The following is a 16728-nucleotide window of genomic DNA, read 5'->3' on the forward strand; positions in this document are numbered from 1 at the left end:
CGGAAATTTGCTAATGGATTATAATTAAGCCCTGATTTTTAAAAATAGTTAGGCACAAAGCAAGAGAAAAGAAATTTGGAAGGAGCATATTCTGTTACATGTGAGAGAGGGTTCAGAGCAGGTGACTGGATCAACATCAGGAATCACAAGAACAGCAAAATCTACAACTGAAACTTATCTTTTTCTCATGCTGTATAGCCAGCTGAGAAAAGCATGGATGGATTCTCACCATTTCCATGCTATTTCTGCTTCTGATCTTTAATGTTTAGTGATTTGAAAACTATAGGACCATCTCTTATGGGGGGAAAAGTTCTCAAAGTGATTGGATAGGTTTTTAAAAAGCAGACTTACAGTACACCTGGGTGTCACAGTTGGTTAAGTGTCCGACTTCAGCTCAGGTCATGATCTCATGGTTCGTGGGTTCAAGCCCCACATCAGGCTCTGTGCTGACAGTGCAGAGCCTGGAATCTGCTTTGGATTCTGTCTGTCTCTCTCTCTCTCTTTCTGCCCCTCCCCCACTCTGTTTTTCTCTCCAAACAAACAAACAAACATTAAAAAATTAATTAAAAAAAATCACTTACTTTGTAAAAACAATTGATCCAACTAATTCTTTAGAAATTTCCTTAGCATCTTTCCTTTGGGATTTGTTATCAACATGCATTATTAGATCATAAGCAGTTTGCATTCGGAGCAGTTTATGGTTCACATCAGCACAGAGGGTAATGCTGGTTTCATACTCAAGAATAGAAGTACTATATCCAGGCCAGATTACCAGCCTGCAAACAGAATACATTAGATGTAAGGGTCAAAGTCCAAGCTCTGAACAAAGAAGCAAGTGTCCCAGGGTTGGAACTTGGGGTCTAAAACTGGTGCTTAGGAGTCAAGCAGTTTCAATTTCTTATTTTTAGTAAGAACTGATCTTTTGAAGGACCTTTCCAATAGAGATTTACCTGATGTGCTAGTTATAACTCTTCCACCCTCTTTGTTAAACCATATTGTTATCACCCACAGGCTCACACACCTATATCCACACACATATACATATGTATGTGAGAATATATAGGATATAGGTGTATAAATTATAAACATATACACAATATATATACATACATACATGTAGCTATAATTACTATGATTGAAAGTATTTAAGAGAAATTTATTATCCAAATTTTAGAAGATTTAGACTTCTTATGAGGTTTATATAACTACCGAATACCTCAAGGTTTATGCTTATCACTCTAGGATTGTAAGAGTGAATCTTTTCACTTCGATTCAAATTTACATTAAAATCTAACTTCATCGTTCATGGCCAGTGGGTACCACTGAAAAGACCATCACTTATAAATCCTACTGCTTCAAATGAGAGTAACTTTCTCAAATGCTTCTATGGTCAGGTCTGTAGAATGTGAAACTTTCCACTGTGTACTTATGATTGAGGAACTCCGTGGCCTCATTCTCGTTGTAATAGTTGCGACCAACTTGCTTCAAATCCATCATCTTCAAAATTCTAGAAATTGGAAGAATGGATTTCATTGAAACCACAGTGAATATTATTAAGCATTTACTAACAAACACGGAGATACACTGGGGGAAAGAAATCTACAAGTGACTTTGTTTTACAAACAATTAACAGGAAGTGCCTGATACAACAAGTAAATGACATTGTAAGGTAGATATTAAAGCCCCTTGAACCTCCATTTTCCCCTCCTTTACATAATCTACAACAAAAGGTCATGGGAAGGTCATCAGAAGGTCCTTCATCCCCAGAAATGAACTGAAACCTCTTTTGCAGACTATGTGCCTCCAATTTTCATTTTCACTATTTGTGCATCACCATAAGTGTAGAACACCAAACAAATGTAGGGGTGCCTGCTTGGCTGAGTCAGTTAAGTACCAGACTTTGGCTCAGGGCATGATCTTGCACTGAGGGCTCAAGCCCCGCACTGGGCTCTGTGCTGACAGCTCAGAGCCTGGATCCTGCTTCGGATTCTGTGTCTCTCTCTCTGCCCCTCCCCCCTTGTGCTCTATCTCTCTTACAAAAATAAACAAACACTTGGAAAAGAAAACAAATGCACATTTACCCCAGGGAGAAAGAGGCATCGCTGTGCACAGTTGACATCTGCCCCTCCCTAGACAGGGAGCAGGCATGTGATGTGGGGTAGGCAGGAAGAACAATGTCAACAATAAGCCACAGAACTCAAACAAAACTCAAATCTAGGTGAGGTTCAAGTGCTGATTCATCTCAAAGATCGCTTGCCCTCCCAGAACATGAGGAGACATCGAGAACACAAATTCTAGGACCAAACACCTATGTGCAGTGCCACTGACACACTAACATGCAACCAAATCTCAAGGAAACGAAATCTTACAAACACACTTTCTAAAGAGAATGTTGTAATAACGTAAGCAGTCCAGTGAGGTGGGTTTGAGTTCACTGCAGAATTCAATGGTGACCTTCACAATCTTTTTGCCCCATCGGCTGACCAGTTCTGTTTTCTGAGGTAAAGAAAAAACAAAAAGGTCTGGTGCTCCTTCCAAGGAGAGTATGCTCATTACTAGACCACAAATCAACAGGTCACTTGGGTGTCTGGCAGGAGCAATCTTAACCCCCAGAGGCACATGCAGGTAGAAAATAGGATTTAGGAGACCCAAATGGGGGTCAGAATTAAATATTTACAATGATTTTTTTTAACTTAAACAAGCTCCTGTAAATTATGCACTTGGTAAATATAGAAGTTTATTGAAGTGGGGTGTCTGGGTGGCTCAGTCGGTTAAATGTCTGACTTGAGCTCAGGTCATGATCTCACAATTTGTGTGCTCTAGCCCTATATTGGGCTTTGTGCTGACAGCTCAGAGCCTGGAGCCAGCTTCAGATTCTGTGTCTCCCTCTCTCTGCCCCTCCCCTGCTCACACTCTGCCTGTCTCTGCCTGTCTCTCCCTCTCTCCCTCTCTCTCTCTCTCTCTCTCTCTCTCAAAAATAAACGTTTGAAAAAAAATTTTTTAAGTTTATTGAAGAGGGTCACCTGGGTGGCTCAAGCAGTTAAGCCTCTGACTTTTCATTTCAGCTCAGGTTATGATCTCATGGTTCAGGGGTTTGAGCCCCACTTCAGGCTCTGTGCTGTGTCAAACCTGCTTGAGATTCTTTCTCTCTGCCCCTCCCCCAATTGCTCACTCTCAAAAATACTAAATTAAGGAAAAGAAATGGAATATTAAGTCCTTCCAGTTCTGTGTGTGCGTGTGCATGCATGTGTGATGTTTTGGAACAAGAAATAAAAACTTATTCAATACTTCATCAGCATTTGAGCCCTATTTGCCATTGAAAAGGTAAAAAATATATATTTTGCTCCTAAATTTATTTTAACCACCAAAATGAGGCATGAGGGAACATCAGTGATAGCCAAACATGGCATGTGGGTTTTGTTACAAATCCCATGGGCAAGAGATCTTCAAGAGGTCTCCATGAACCATTGTATAAAAATGGTATATTTGCTATAATACAGGGAGAATGTGAGAGAAAGAAAGAACAAAGGTCAAGAAAATGTCCACTAACAGGAGTTGGTTAAGTGCCCAACTCTTGACTTCAGCTCAGGTCATGATCTCGTGGTTTGTGGGTTCAAGCCCTGTGGCCCTGCACAGTCAGTGCAGAGCCTGCTTGGGATTCTCTCTCCCTTGCTCTCTACTCCTCCCCTACATGTGCTTTCTCTTTCTTAAAATAAGTGAATAAACTTAAAGAAAAAGAAAATATCCAATAACATTACTTCACCTGCTTTTGTAGTTTATGAGGCAGTAATAAAGAGTTCCCATCAAATATGTGACACTCTCCAATTACATGTTTATGCTGGCAAAGCAAATCTGTACGAACTTTTCCATCTTCAATCTCTGGCATGTAATCAATGTTATACTTATACGTGAGGAGTTCAGGGCGAGAGGTCACTCGGAAATGGTTGGTGAATAGCTTTACCACTCTACCTTGCGTTCCTGAAAAAAACAAGCCACATGTCAATAATGAAACAAGTTGACCAATCGCTCCCAAAACAATGTAGACACCACGATCTTGAGAGCTTAAGTTAGGTCAAACAAAGACATGAACAAGTAATGAACATTTACACACACCTGATGCCCAGAATATGTACCAGCCTTTTAAAGGAATCCTCACACAAACATACATTTAGAGTTAAAATAGAAGATTAAAATATTAAATTAACAATAACAAGAGATCAAAAGAAAACCTCTTGTAACACAAAGCTTCTAAAAGGGGAGGGCGAGTGGGGAGCCACTGTTTGTAATAGTGTTTAGTATTAAAAAAAAGGCTCAGCACAACCAAAGAACTGGGTCATTTGATTTTAGTTGCTATAAAAGGAAAAGAAAACTGGAGAATACATCCAGGTCCCAAAATAGGTCTCTATTTCTGCAAAGGTGGAGGTTATTACAACATGAGAAGGTGGGAAGGTACCTCCACTCACAGTGATGGGGTGAAGCTCTAAGACTCTCAAATACAAATGAACCTCAGAACAAGATCAACACGAACAATTCCATAACATTAGGTTGTTAAAGGCCAGCACACCTGTTGTGGAGTCTTTCACATGTTCCAAGTACTGTCGGGTATTCACCACCTGGTCTTGAAAAATGGCTCCAATACCCCTTTTCCCCTTCAGTGACAATGCCTGCAATCCAGCCCCCAGCTGAAGTTCTTCTGCACAGAAACAAATGCAAAAACCATGAATTTTATATAAAAAACAAATGGAAACGTAAACAAAGGACAATGTTAAGTACAACTTAAGTTGAGGTTGTTGGAGGTAGAAAACAGGGTTGTCAAAGGATCCAAACAACAGTAGTTCAGTAATGATCACCAGAAAAGGTGAATGTTACCCAGAAGCCTTTCCCAACAAGACCCCATTCCATGTCAGCGGCTACCCTAGCACCACGTTCATTGCTGCTATGGTGTTTGCCTCTTTTCATCCGGTATTTGCTCAGAGTGCAAGCTTCTTCAAATCAGAAACTGTCCTTTCTCTAACTTCTTTATAGGCTAATCACCTGATACCAGAGTGCCCTCTAGTGGGCATCATAAAATGCTGACTAAATAAACAGCCTTTTCAAAAAAAAAAAAAATGCAAGAGAGGTGTTTGAGTGACCTCAGTGGATGAAGCTGAGGACTCTTGGTTTCAGCTCAGGTCATTATTTCACAGTTCCTGAATTTGAGCCCTGCATCAGAGCTCTGTGCTGACAGCATGGAGTCTGCTTGGGATTCTCTCTCTGCTCCTCCCCTGCTCTGGCTCTCTCCCTCTCTCTCTACATAAACAAACTAAAAAAAAAAATTGTTTATCAAAAGCCAGTTTTGTGATTTTTTTTTAAAAAAACAACTGATCGATTTTTTTTTAACAGCAACTGGGAAAGGCTCTCATGTTATTTTTATCACATTGTAATATTCATCTAACTATTTTAAAGGTCAATATTTGGAGCACAGTGCAAGGCAATCTTTCACATATTATGAAAGAAACCTCCATAAATGGGTAATACAGTCCATGCCTTGGGTTGCACAAACTGGTTTTCTTCAAAATGTTACTTCTGGAAGCTATTATCCCCAGCTTATGATGCTCTTATAAAAACACAGTCTGAATTTCCATAATAGAAAAACTTATTTCATTTTACACATAAGTTTTTAAATGATTTTTATCAAACTCTCAATTCCTGACACACCCAGCAATCAAATTTATCATATTCAAACTTCAGTGAAAGAAAACAGCAAGCATCATTCATTAGTACTTGCTACATAACAATATACTTTACATAAAATATTAATAACCCCTGAGATGTGACAGGTGATAAAAATAGGTGTCTTAATATTGTATATTCATGTTTATAACTTCATCTTATGGGGTCTGGAATTTGTCTCAGTTTATTATAAACGTATTTATAACAGAGGATACCAAAAGCAGAGGCAACAGGAGCAAAAATAGACAAGTGGGAATTCAAACTAAATACTTTCTGTACAGCAAATGAATCAATCAACAGAATGAAAGGCAACTTACGGAATGGGAGAAAGTATTTGCAAACCATGTATCTGATAAGGGGTTAATTTAAAATACAATAAGGAACTTCTGCTACTCAATAGCCAAATACCTAATAACCTAATTTTTTTTTTTTAACGGGGAAAGGACCTGAATCGGCATCTCTCCAAAGAGGACATATAAATGGCAAACAGATATATGAAAAGATGCTCAAGGTCATTCATCAGAGAAATGCAAATCAAAACCACAATGAGCTATCACTTTCCATCCGTAAGTATGGCAATTATATCACACACACACACAAAGCACACGTGCACACACACAAAGCATGCATGCACACAAAGCATGCATGCACACAAAGCATGCATGCACACAAAGTATGCATGCACACACGAAGAACCTCCCCCCCCCCCAAAAAAAAAAGACAGCAAGTGTTAGTGAAGATGTCAAAAAACCTGAACCCTCTTAGAATACAAAATGATATAGCTGCTATGGAAAACAGTATGGAGATTCCCCAAACACTTAAAGGTAGAACCACCAATCCAGCAATCCCACTTCTGGAGGATTCTTTCAAAGAATTGAAATTAGAATCTTAAAGAGCCATGTTTGCTGCAGCCCTTGTTAAAACTAGCCAAGCCCTGGAAACAACCTGAATGCCCATCAACGACTGAATGGATAAAGTTAATACAGTATATACACACAGTAGAATATGATTCAGCCTTAAAAAGGAAATCCTGCAATAGGAGGCATGATCTTGAGGACATCATGCTAAGTGAAATAAGCCAGTCCTCGAAGGACAGATCCTGCATAATTCCACTGGTAGAAGACATCTAAAATAGTCAAAGTCACAGAAGCAGATAGAATGGTGCAATTCGGTGAGGGGAATGAGGAGTTGCTACTCAACAGGTGGAAAATTTCCCTTATGCAAGTTCTAGATAGCTGCCGTGTAACATTGTGCCTCTAGTTCACAGTACTGTATTGTACACTTAAAAATATGTTACAGGGTAGATCTCATATTAACTCTTCTCACCATAATTAGTAAGAATTTAAAACTAAAATAGCAGCAAATAAGAGAATCAGATTTGAGGTGTAATTATATGAGCCAAATCCTTGGCAATCAGTATTAGGCTGCATGCACACCTGCATAATGATAACCTTTCACCTATGAAAATAAAATGAAGGTAAATGCTGAGATGCCCGATGAGCTGCCCAAGCATTCCATACAGTGGTTTACAGTAAGGTTTCTAGAGTTCTTAATTAACTTGGAGTTATTGTATACACATGCACTGTCTAAATCTGAAAAGCAATTCTTTTGAACAATTGGCTAGTCTGATTGATAATAGTCTCCATTTCTTTTTCCTAAACCTTAAAATAGAAGGGGACTAAAACACTGACAGGTAATTCATTGCAGAAATGAAAAATAGTTGCAAGCTGTACACTCTTCGCATCCTGCCAAAACATACTGAGGTTCTCTGCCTAGAGTTTTATGGCTGTGGTACACCCTCATGTATTAAACACCTCCCCCTCCCCCATATCCCTCTCTTTCCCTCTTTACTTGGAGGCTGAGGTGTTCTTCTTGGTCTTCTTCGTCGTGCAGGCTTGACCACTGGACTTTCCAGTGGCTGGAGGCCAGGCTGAATTTGACCAGTTTGCTGGGTCTGTATGTTTTAGGAGATAGAAATAAAGAGTGATAGTAACGGTGTTTGTTCATCATCCCTAAATGGCTTGCCTGCCAGGTGCCAGGCACTGCCAGGGCATGAAGCATGTTCCCTTGTAAAGGCTCACATGCCAGTGACAGAAAATAAAAGTGATGATTTCTCTAGGTTAGTGTGTTAATTGCTAAGGAATTGAAGAAATGTAGAACCAAGCAAAGTACAGAAAACTAGGTATTACCGGAAGGTGGGATGTGAGGGGGCTGGTTGAATTCACGGGGGACAAAGACCCTCAATGAGAAGTTGCCAATGAATCAAAAACTGGAAAGAGGAGAGTGAGTTACAAGGTTATACGAGCCATAGGTAGAGGAAAGAGCAAATTTTCTACTGTAGAAATGTTCAAGAAAGAACAAGGTGGCCGATGTGACTGCTGCAAGGTGAGCACGAGGTAGAGAAGCTTAGGTCAGAGAGGTGGTGGGAGAGAGGCCATTTTTTTCAATGTTTATTTTTGAGAGAGAGAGGGAGGGAGAGAACAAGCAGGGGAGGGTCAGAGAGAGAGAGAGAGAGAGAGAGAGAGAGGAAGACAGAGGATCCAAAGAGGGCTCTGCACGGTCACACTTGGGGCTCAAACCTACAAACCGTGAGATCATGATTTGAGCTGAAGTCGGGGCTTAATGGAATGAGCCACAGGTGCACCCCAGGAGGGAAGCCATCTCAGATGTGCCTCTGACTGAGAAAATGGGAACCTTTACAGGATGTCAGGCAGAGGAACTGCATGGACCGATTTATATGGTTCTGTGTGCTGGGAAACAGGCAGAAGGAACGACCAGGGTGGAAGCAAGAAGACCAGTTTGGAGACCACTTGCCACGTGCAGCAAGGTATGCTGGTGGCTTGGACCAGAGGATAATAACAGAGGTGGTGACACATTGTCAGATGGCAGATCTTTTTTGGAAAATTGGGAAAGGACAGTGTTTCCTGGATGTTGGTGTGCAGGAAGAGTTTGGGGTCGAGAGAGGAATCTAGGGCATATTTGCATATGAGAAAACGCGTGAGAAGGAAGCAGTAGCTGAGGAAGATAAAGCATCTTTTGCACCAAAGAGAGTGAACAGGCCGTTGTGCTCACCGCTGTGGCGGCTCCCGGCGGCGGAGGCGCGGCGGCTCCCGGCGGCGGAGGCGCGGCGGCTCCCGGCGGCGGAGGCGCGGCGGCTCGCGGCGGCGGAGGCGCGGCGGCTCGCGGCGGCGGAGGCGCGGCGGCTCGCGGCGGCGGAGGCGCGGCGGCTCCCGGCGGGGTGGCGGGTTGAGAGGGCGTCCGACCTCGCGCGCGGCCTCGGGCTCGGGTCCTGGCCCGACCTGACATTACTGTCCTGAAGGGGACAGACCCTGGAAGGGGACACAGTTATGTTAGACTTCTCTAGGTAGTTGTCTGGTCATCTTCTACAAACCAGGACTTTGAAGAAGGCATCAGGTTGCTAACTACACGTGTTTTCCAATCACACCAAAAAGACTGCTAGCTGCCAACTTGTCAGAGAAGGATCCTGTGGTAAAAGGGAACCTGGTAAAATATTCTTAGAGATGTGCAGAAAATTATTGACTAGGATTTTTTTCCCCCACACCAAGTGACAGGTCACTGTAGGTTACCCTGCTTGCTTGTAGGAGTCCAGTGCGCACGGAATTCACACCTACCACCTACCCCCTGGCGCGCGCGCACACACACACACACACCCACACACACACCACACCCCACACCCACAGGCACACACACCCAGGGCCACCGCCACCTGAATGGGTCACCCTTCCCTGACTCCGCTGACACAACTGACCTTCCTTCCTTCCTCCTGAAGTATTAGTCTGATCTGTGGGGTGTTAGTTGCCTTCTTTCATGCCCTGTAGCCTAGGGTTCCTCTTTCAGCCCCGCAGAGCCTGAGCGCTGACATCTGCTGGGTCAGAGGGGCAAAGCTCCTCTCTGAAAGGGTCAGCCTTTCCCGGGACTGGCCCTGTACCTCGCCACGGCCACCGAAGGGCAGTAGGTCTAGCCTGGCCTCCTTGCAGGACGCTCCCACAGTCAGCAAGGCCCGACCAGCCCCCACCCTTATTTCTATTTCAACCCTGCCGGCCCAGCCCCTTCAGGCACCGCCTCCATCCGGGCCCAAATGAGGCCTACCTAGTAGTGCACCTGGCGGTTTCAAAGGTGCTCTGAGTCTCAGGGGGATGGGCGTGAGTGGTTCTGCCCGCACTCCTGCCCCACCCTACCTCCCCTACCAACCATCCCCCCTTAACCTGCCAGGTGACTTCACCAAACGAGGTGCACATGGAGCTCCAGAAACTTAGGCCCTTACCACTTAATATTTTAACCAGTTCCCCACTGCTTCCAATAAAACTACATTGTAACCACTGTGACTATCTTTGGATCCAAATCTAGGCTCCTCCATCATCGTCTCCTTGGCCTAGATCCCTACAAGTGGGTTTGCAGTGATTTGTAAGCTTTTAAGTATTGGGGTAATTTAAAAAAATTTTTTGTTGTTGTTGAATCAGGCTTTTTTGTCCATTGCTTCCAAGTTTCTATCATTCTTTGACTTTGCCACTTAAAATTGTTTTTTAATTCACTAATTCTTTAATTTTTGTAATTGCATTGTCTTGCATTTAAATCCTTGATGCACACACTGGATACCCATTTCATTGTTTAAGTTTTTAATTTTAATTCCAGTTAGCATAACAGCATTCCATTAGTTTCCACTGGACAGTCATTTTAATTCAGAGAGAGTTATCCGACACCATTTCTAAAATAATCCTAACCTTGCCCCTGCTTTGAAGTCCCATGGTAATTCTGCAGAAACCTGTGTGTTCCTTTGGCTCTAATTCCAAACTCAGTTCTGCTTTGTCTGGTGTACCAGTAACATGATGTTTTGTTCCTTGACCTTGAAAGTATTCTAAAGACTAGAAAAGCCTAAATTGGCTAAGCACTTGAACATCCCTGGCTGTTCCTTCAAATGAGTTTTTGAGTCAGTGCATTAAGTTCCAGAATATAATAAATGCTGTTGCCTGGTGACTCTGAGGTTGGATTGAATTTAGACATCAATTTAGTTCTTCTGAGTTGCAGAGTCTTCACTAAGGTTTTCCCGGAAAATCCTTGTGCTCATAAGTGATTCCAAGGAAGATGTTTGGGGGTATCCAGGTTGCTGTATAGAGAGCACCCTAGAAACTGGCTCAGGTGCCCTCTGAGGGGGCATGTGTACCCCCCATGGTGGGGGCCATGTGTACTGAGTGTTCTGGTTTCAGATTCTGGTTTGTCTGGTGGAGGGTAACCTGAGAGAGGGTGTATGGAGAAGAAGAGGAGAAAACTCTGGAATAGCAAATTGGATGAGACTCCCAGACATCACTTATGGACTTGGTGTCCTGCCCTGAGTCCAGCCCAGTCCTTGGGTATAGCAGGTTCTTAGTATTAAGCACACCTGAGATGCATCCTTCAGTAAGGAGCTGCCTCTTCATGGCACTTGGGACTCTTCCCAGTAAGTCTTCTCTCATGCCTTTCAGAAAAGTTGTACCATATTCTGCCCACTGGCATTAACGGGTCATGCACTGAATTTGTTCCTGAGCTCCATAGAGTCTACATCACTACTTATGACTGGTCTTTCACCAACAGAATAGAAGGGCCTCAGGGAAAGGATCTGTTCTTTCTCTGCTCTTTCTCCAATGGAGATAACAGTACCCGACCAAGACTAGGCACTCAATTCATATGTTAAGAGAGAATTGATGGATGCATTAATGATTACATTTAATGATGAATCCCTGGGAAATCTGACTGACTTATAACTCTTTTTTTTCTTTAAAGTTTATTTATTTTTGACAGAAAGAGAGAAAGAGAGACAGAGAGAGAGAGACAGACAGAGCATGAGTGGGGGAGGGGCAGAGAGAGGGAGACACAGAATCTGAAGCAGATTCCAGGCTCCAAGCTCTCAGCACAGAGCCTAATGCAGGGCTCAAACTCACGGACCGCGAAATCATGACCTGAGCCAAAGTCGGATGCTCAACTGACTGAGCCACCCAGGCGCCCCTGACTTATAACTCTTATAAACAGCCCCAAATGCCATAGAGTTGATCTGATTATCATTACCTTCCTGATGACATGCAGGAATCTGCCAGGTTCTTTCTGGGCAAAAAAAAAAAAAAAAAAAAAAAAGGAAAGGAGGGCAGTGGGAGAGAAGGTGGTATTTAAGTTGGAAAACTGGGGATACACAGTCAAAAAGCAGTAGATAACTAAATGTAATTTGGATATACAGTTTGTACATATACTGGATCTACACACACATTCTTGCATATACTTATGTATGTATGTATTTATTTACACCTGAAATGAGAAGACACAATCACACACCAAAATAAACCTAATGGAAGAGGCTCACAAAATGGAAGGTGAAAAAACTAAGGTGGTTCTTTAAGAAATCAAGATAACAGCTAAGCGGCTAAACCACCAAGAAGCCTAATGAAGACAAAAAGAAAGCGCCGAGAATCTTTGCAAAGATAATGAAGAAATCACAGAGAGGGAAAGGATGAGAAGAGGAATAATTAGCAGGCCTCTGCAAAGTAATGGAGAAACCTGGGTAAAAGGGATGGTTGTCTACACCACCTTGCATAAAATCACATCAATTGCTCCCTCTCTGCTTCCTTCATGTTTTCCTCCCACACCTTGTTCCCACGCCTCTGCTTCCAGGAGATAGATCACATGCTACACGTTCCTACCCAAAGAAATAAATAACCACGAAAGAACACACATCCATTTCTGGAGGTGATGAATATGTTTAGTACCTTCGTTATAGTGATGGTATTACAGGTGAGTGCATAGGAGAAAATTCATCAAGATGTATACAATCAATGTGTGCAATTTGTTGTAAAAAGAGGGAGACAGAGAACATAAAGGTAATGTAGCAAATGTTAACAGCTAATGTATCTCAGTTAACAACTGATGAATTGAGTTGATCAATATATCAAGATGCTTTGTGCTGTGCTTGAATTCCTCCGCCCACCACCCACACAGGTTTCAAATTGTATCAAAATGAAGAGGCCTAGAAGCTGTGAAGAAAGCATTTGTGCATTCCTACTAAGCGATGCACAATGTAACTCTGTCAACTGAGAGAAGAGGCAGAGCTGAAATAAAAACAAAGTTATTTATTTGGGGTCTCAGAATTGCAGTTTGGGAAAGACACATTTGGGCAGCAACCAAAGTAGTGCCTCTACCCTCCCCATCCCCATCCAGGGAATAAAAGGAAAAGGTTTTTGAAGACAAAAGGGAATGCTTGTATATGTCATTTACCAAGAATTCTGATGACCAAGATTGGTGTTGGTGGCAGGAAACAAAACTTGGTGACCGTAATTGGTTTCTAAGGCTATCACTAAGCGGGGTCTCTTACTATAGCAAGCTGCAGGTGTTTGGGCCGAGTCCCGGGAAGGGTTGCAGTTTGGCCCGGTTCCAACATTCATGGTTCTCCTACCGGTGAGGATGTATATAAGGCCCATCCCCTTACTGGCCTTGGCTCCATTTGAAAACCTGTTGACATAAGTGACTATTTTATTTCGCCTTTCACAATGTAATGTATTGAAGAAGATAATATTAAGAGGCCAAAAGTGAAGCTTGGGCTTATGTCCGTGTTGTGTTGAAAGCAGGCAACCCAAACCCTAAAGCCCTTAATGCAGTGGCTGGCACACAGCAGGTCCTCAATATATGGTTCTAATATATGGGGGGGTGGGGGGGGGGCTTGGCTACCAAGCAACCATTTCACATTCTCTGGGCTCCCCAGGGACTCTCATTGGAGATAGTGGGGTGGTGGGATTGTGACTGAGACTCCCGTTGCCCAGAAAGAAGCAGGCGTAGGTCTCAGGCCAGGCCAATAGGATGCTCCCTCCTTGGAACGGGAACCTCCAACAGCTGGAGCTCCTTCCACCTGAGCGGTGGCACCCTAACCACTCTGTCCTTGCCAGGCGACTATTCCCAAGGGTCTCTCTTTCTGGAGCTACCTTGCTTTCAACCCAGTCCTCCAGGCCCCCCTTGGACTCTGGGAATGCCCATTATCGTTCCAGCTTATTTTCTTTTCCCTAAGCTAGTCAAAATCATCTTCTCTGGCTTAGGGCACTGACAAATGGAGAAAAGGGGATTCTGAATCCCCTCAGCAAGAGGGCGTGCTCTGAGCTGTGACAGGAGGGCTGAAACCCAGGGGGCTCTTGAGGGCAGGATGCAAGTCCTTTAAGTGGACTTCAAGGCCTAAACAGGACCTTGGAAGACTGCCAACCCTTCTTGTTCATGCCACTCCAGCCCCACTGGCCCCCTAGCTATTTGTCACACCCAGTGGCACACTCCTACCTCAGGGCCTTTGCACTTGCTGTTTCCTTTGCCTGGAATGCTCTTCCTCCAGAAATCCCCCAATCTACTCTTCTCTTCTTTGCTCAAATGGCATCTCCTCATGGGACCTCCCTCAAGCACCCTACTTCAAAGATACAAACCCCACCTGTCTCCTTTGCCTACTTCATTTTTCTCCAGAAACTTCCAACATACCACACCATCTGCTTATTTATTTTTCTGTCTACGTCCTACGCCCTGTGCGGGCAGGCTTTTGCCCATCTTGCTCACTTCTGTATCCTCAGTACAGTAACCTGGCATGTGGTAGGTGCTCAATAAATGTTTGTAAACTCGAGTTGCAGTCTGGGTGGACGCGGTCAGGAACTTGGTGGAATAAGCGTTGGTCGCAAAGAGTCTTGGAGATCCTGGCTGACAAGTGCCCTATTGGGGTCCTGGAAGGATCCCACTCTGCCACTCTCCCAGTGACCTGCGTGTGGGGGAGGGAGCCACGTAAGGCCTGGCCAATCTGGGTGGAGAGCCACTGTATCTTGGAAGACTTAATAATAATAATAATAATAATAATAATGACAGCTTTTATGGTTGCTGGTTTTTTTTCCTAGGTCTGTGTTAAGTGCTTTACATTCACTATCTCTTTTATGTTTGGTATCATTCTGATGAGGTGGTCCTATTACATCCATTTTATACACATAAATGTATTTTAATGTTTATTTATTTTAGATACAGAGCACAAGCGGAGTCGGGGCAGAGAAAGAGGGAGACAGAATTGGAAACAGGTTCCAGGCTCTGAGCAGTCAGCACAGAGCCCAACGCAGGGCTCGAACCCACGAATCATGAGATCATGACCTGAGCCGAAATCGGACACTCAAGCGACTGAGCCACCCAGGCGCTCCTATTACATCCATTTTAAAGATGAGAACAGGCCCCACCGCCTCAGGCTACTTCCCTGCAGCCTGGCAAGGAGCAGATCTGGGAATGAACGATGCATTTCCGCCCTGCCCAATAGAGGGGAAGTGGGACCTGGGTCGCCGGGCATGGGAGGTGGGGCTTCCCCTGGAGACGGGGCTGCTGGTGGTAGGGGCCCAGAGCGAAGGTTGGCCGAGGACCTTCCCGCCAGGGGCCAGGCTGCGCTGTGGCGGTGGGGGCGGCTGCGGGGTGGAGCCTGATGTCACCGGGAGCTCGGCACCGCCCCGCTGGGGCTGCAGCTGCGGAGCAGGAGAGCCGGCACCGCCGCCACCTGGGCTGGGAAAGCAGCGCGTGCGGCCATGGCCTCTGGCGCCGTGGCTAAGCGGGAGCAAGGTGCGGGGGCGGCGGGAGGGCAGCCCCGGCCCCGCCGCAGCGCTCGGCTGACCGGCTGACCGGCTGCTCCCTCATCTAGTCCCACAGAGACGCACACTAGACAGAGGCTGCTGCGCACCATCAAGAAGGAGGTGGGTGCCTGAGGCGGGGGCGGGGGCGTGATCCTGGGGGAGGGGGCTTCCAAGCCACGCGGGGAAGGGTCTCTGAAGGAGAGGTGGCCGGTGGCGGCGGGGATGGCCATTTTCGGTTTGGGGCTCACCTGGCTGGGTATTTACCTCCCCAGGGAACTGGAGGTGGGTGAGTTTGGGGGTAGGAGTATAGGGGAACTCTGGATGTTTTTATGCTGTGTGCAGGGGCGGGTGCAGCGGGAGCCCCCCCCCCCCCCCCCCCCCCCGGGTGTGGGGCACCCTTGGATATGTCTGGGTAGGACCTCCTCTTGTGGAGGAGCCGGTGGTTGGATCTCAGGAAGGTGAGGCAAGCGCCTGGGGGTGCTGACTGGGCGTATTGGGTGGTGGGGGGCTGAATGGAGCTGCAGAAGGAAGACCAGACTTCGGAAGGGGGGAAAGGTTCACTGTGGAAAAATGCCCCTCATCCCAGATCTCCTCTTTCCCGCAAATTCTCAGTGCTTGGAGCCACCCCCAGGAGCCAAGAGACTCCCCCTGCCCCCCATCCCTGAAAGCCCCTGGCAAGTGGGTGACTCCATTTGTGGGCTAGTCCCCTGCTGTTTTGGCAGGTGGGTTTCCCTTACCCCGTACCCCACCCCCACATGCAGTAGAGTGAGAAGCAAGCAAGTTCAACTGTCCCTCTGCTCTTTCCCTCTCCTTGGGGCCAACTGGGAACCCAGTCCAGCCTTTAGTTTGTAGCCCTGGACTGCCCGCCTAGGGGAGAATCCATAGTGGTTGGTTCCTGGGAAGCATTTAGATGCTTGGACTGTGTGTGTGCGTGTGTGTAAAGCATGCACATGCCTATGTGGGCAAGGACATGTGGCTGTGAGTGTGTGCCTCTGAGCATGTCTGTGCATCGGTCTGGAGATATCCAAGTATATCTTCTTATTGAGTGTACATGGGTCTGTGTGTTTATGTGTTTTCGTGAGTATGAGGTGTATCTGTGTGATGCATGAGTCTCTGTGTACATGGGTGAGGCCGTGACCATGTATGTGTGATTGTATGTGTGTCTATTGCCTTCCTTATGTCACTTCACATCCTGGGGCCCCGTCACTGCTGACCTGCCTCACCCCTGTATCTTTTTTTTTTTTTTAAGATTTTTTTAACGTTTATTTATTTTTGAGACAGAGAGAGACAGAGCGTGAACAGGGGGGAGGGGCAGAGAGAGAGGGAGACACAGAATCTGAAACAGGCTCCAGGCTCTGAGCTGTCAGCACAGAGCCTGACGCGGGGCTCGAACTCACAGACTGTGAGATCA

General features: G+C 45.2%; 1 protein-coding gene across 1 annotated transcript in view; it reads right to left on the bottom strand.

Annotated features, from left to right (window-relative positions):
• Positions 1-13136, bottom strand: part of LOC131489613 (piwi-like protein 1) — a 33971-nt gene extending 20835 nt beyond the window's left edge. The window contains exons 1-8 of the mRNA XM_058691621.1: positions 12970-13136; positions 8785-9025; positions 7564-7666; positions 4565-4693; positions 3764-3978; positions 2378-2496; positions 1427-1507; positions 582-776 (exon numbers count right to left, since the gene is read on the bottom strand). Coding sequence (XP_058547604.1) covers positions 582-776; positions 1427-1507; positions 2378-2496; positions 3764-3978; positions 4565-4693; positions 7564-7666; positions 8785-9025; positions 12970-13136 — 1250 coding nt within the window. The remainder of the gene's footprint in view (positions 1-581; positions 777-1426; positions 1508-2377; positions 2497-3763; positions 3979-4564; positions 4694-7563; positions 7667-8784; positions 9026-12969) is intronic.
• Between the last annotated feature and the right edge of the window lie 3592 nt (positions 13137-16728).

The sequence above is a fragment of the Neofelis nebulosa genome, chromosome 11 (genome assembly GCF_028018385.1).
Source record: "Neofelis nebulosa isolate mNeoNeb1 chromosome 11, mNeoNeb1.pri, whole genome shotgun sequence".
Taxonomy (NCBI): Eukaryota; Metazoa; Chordata; class Mammalia; order Carnivora; family Felidae; genus Neofelis; species Neofelis nebulosa.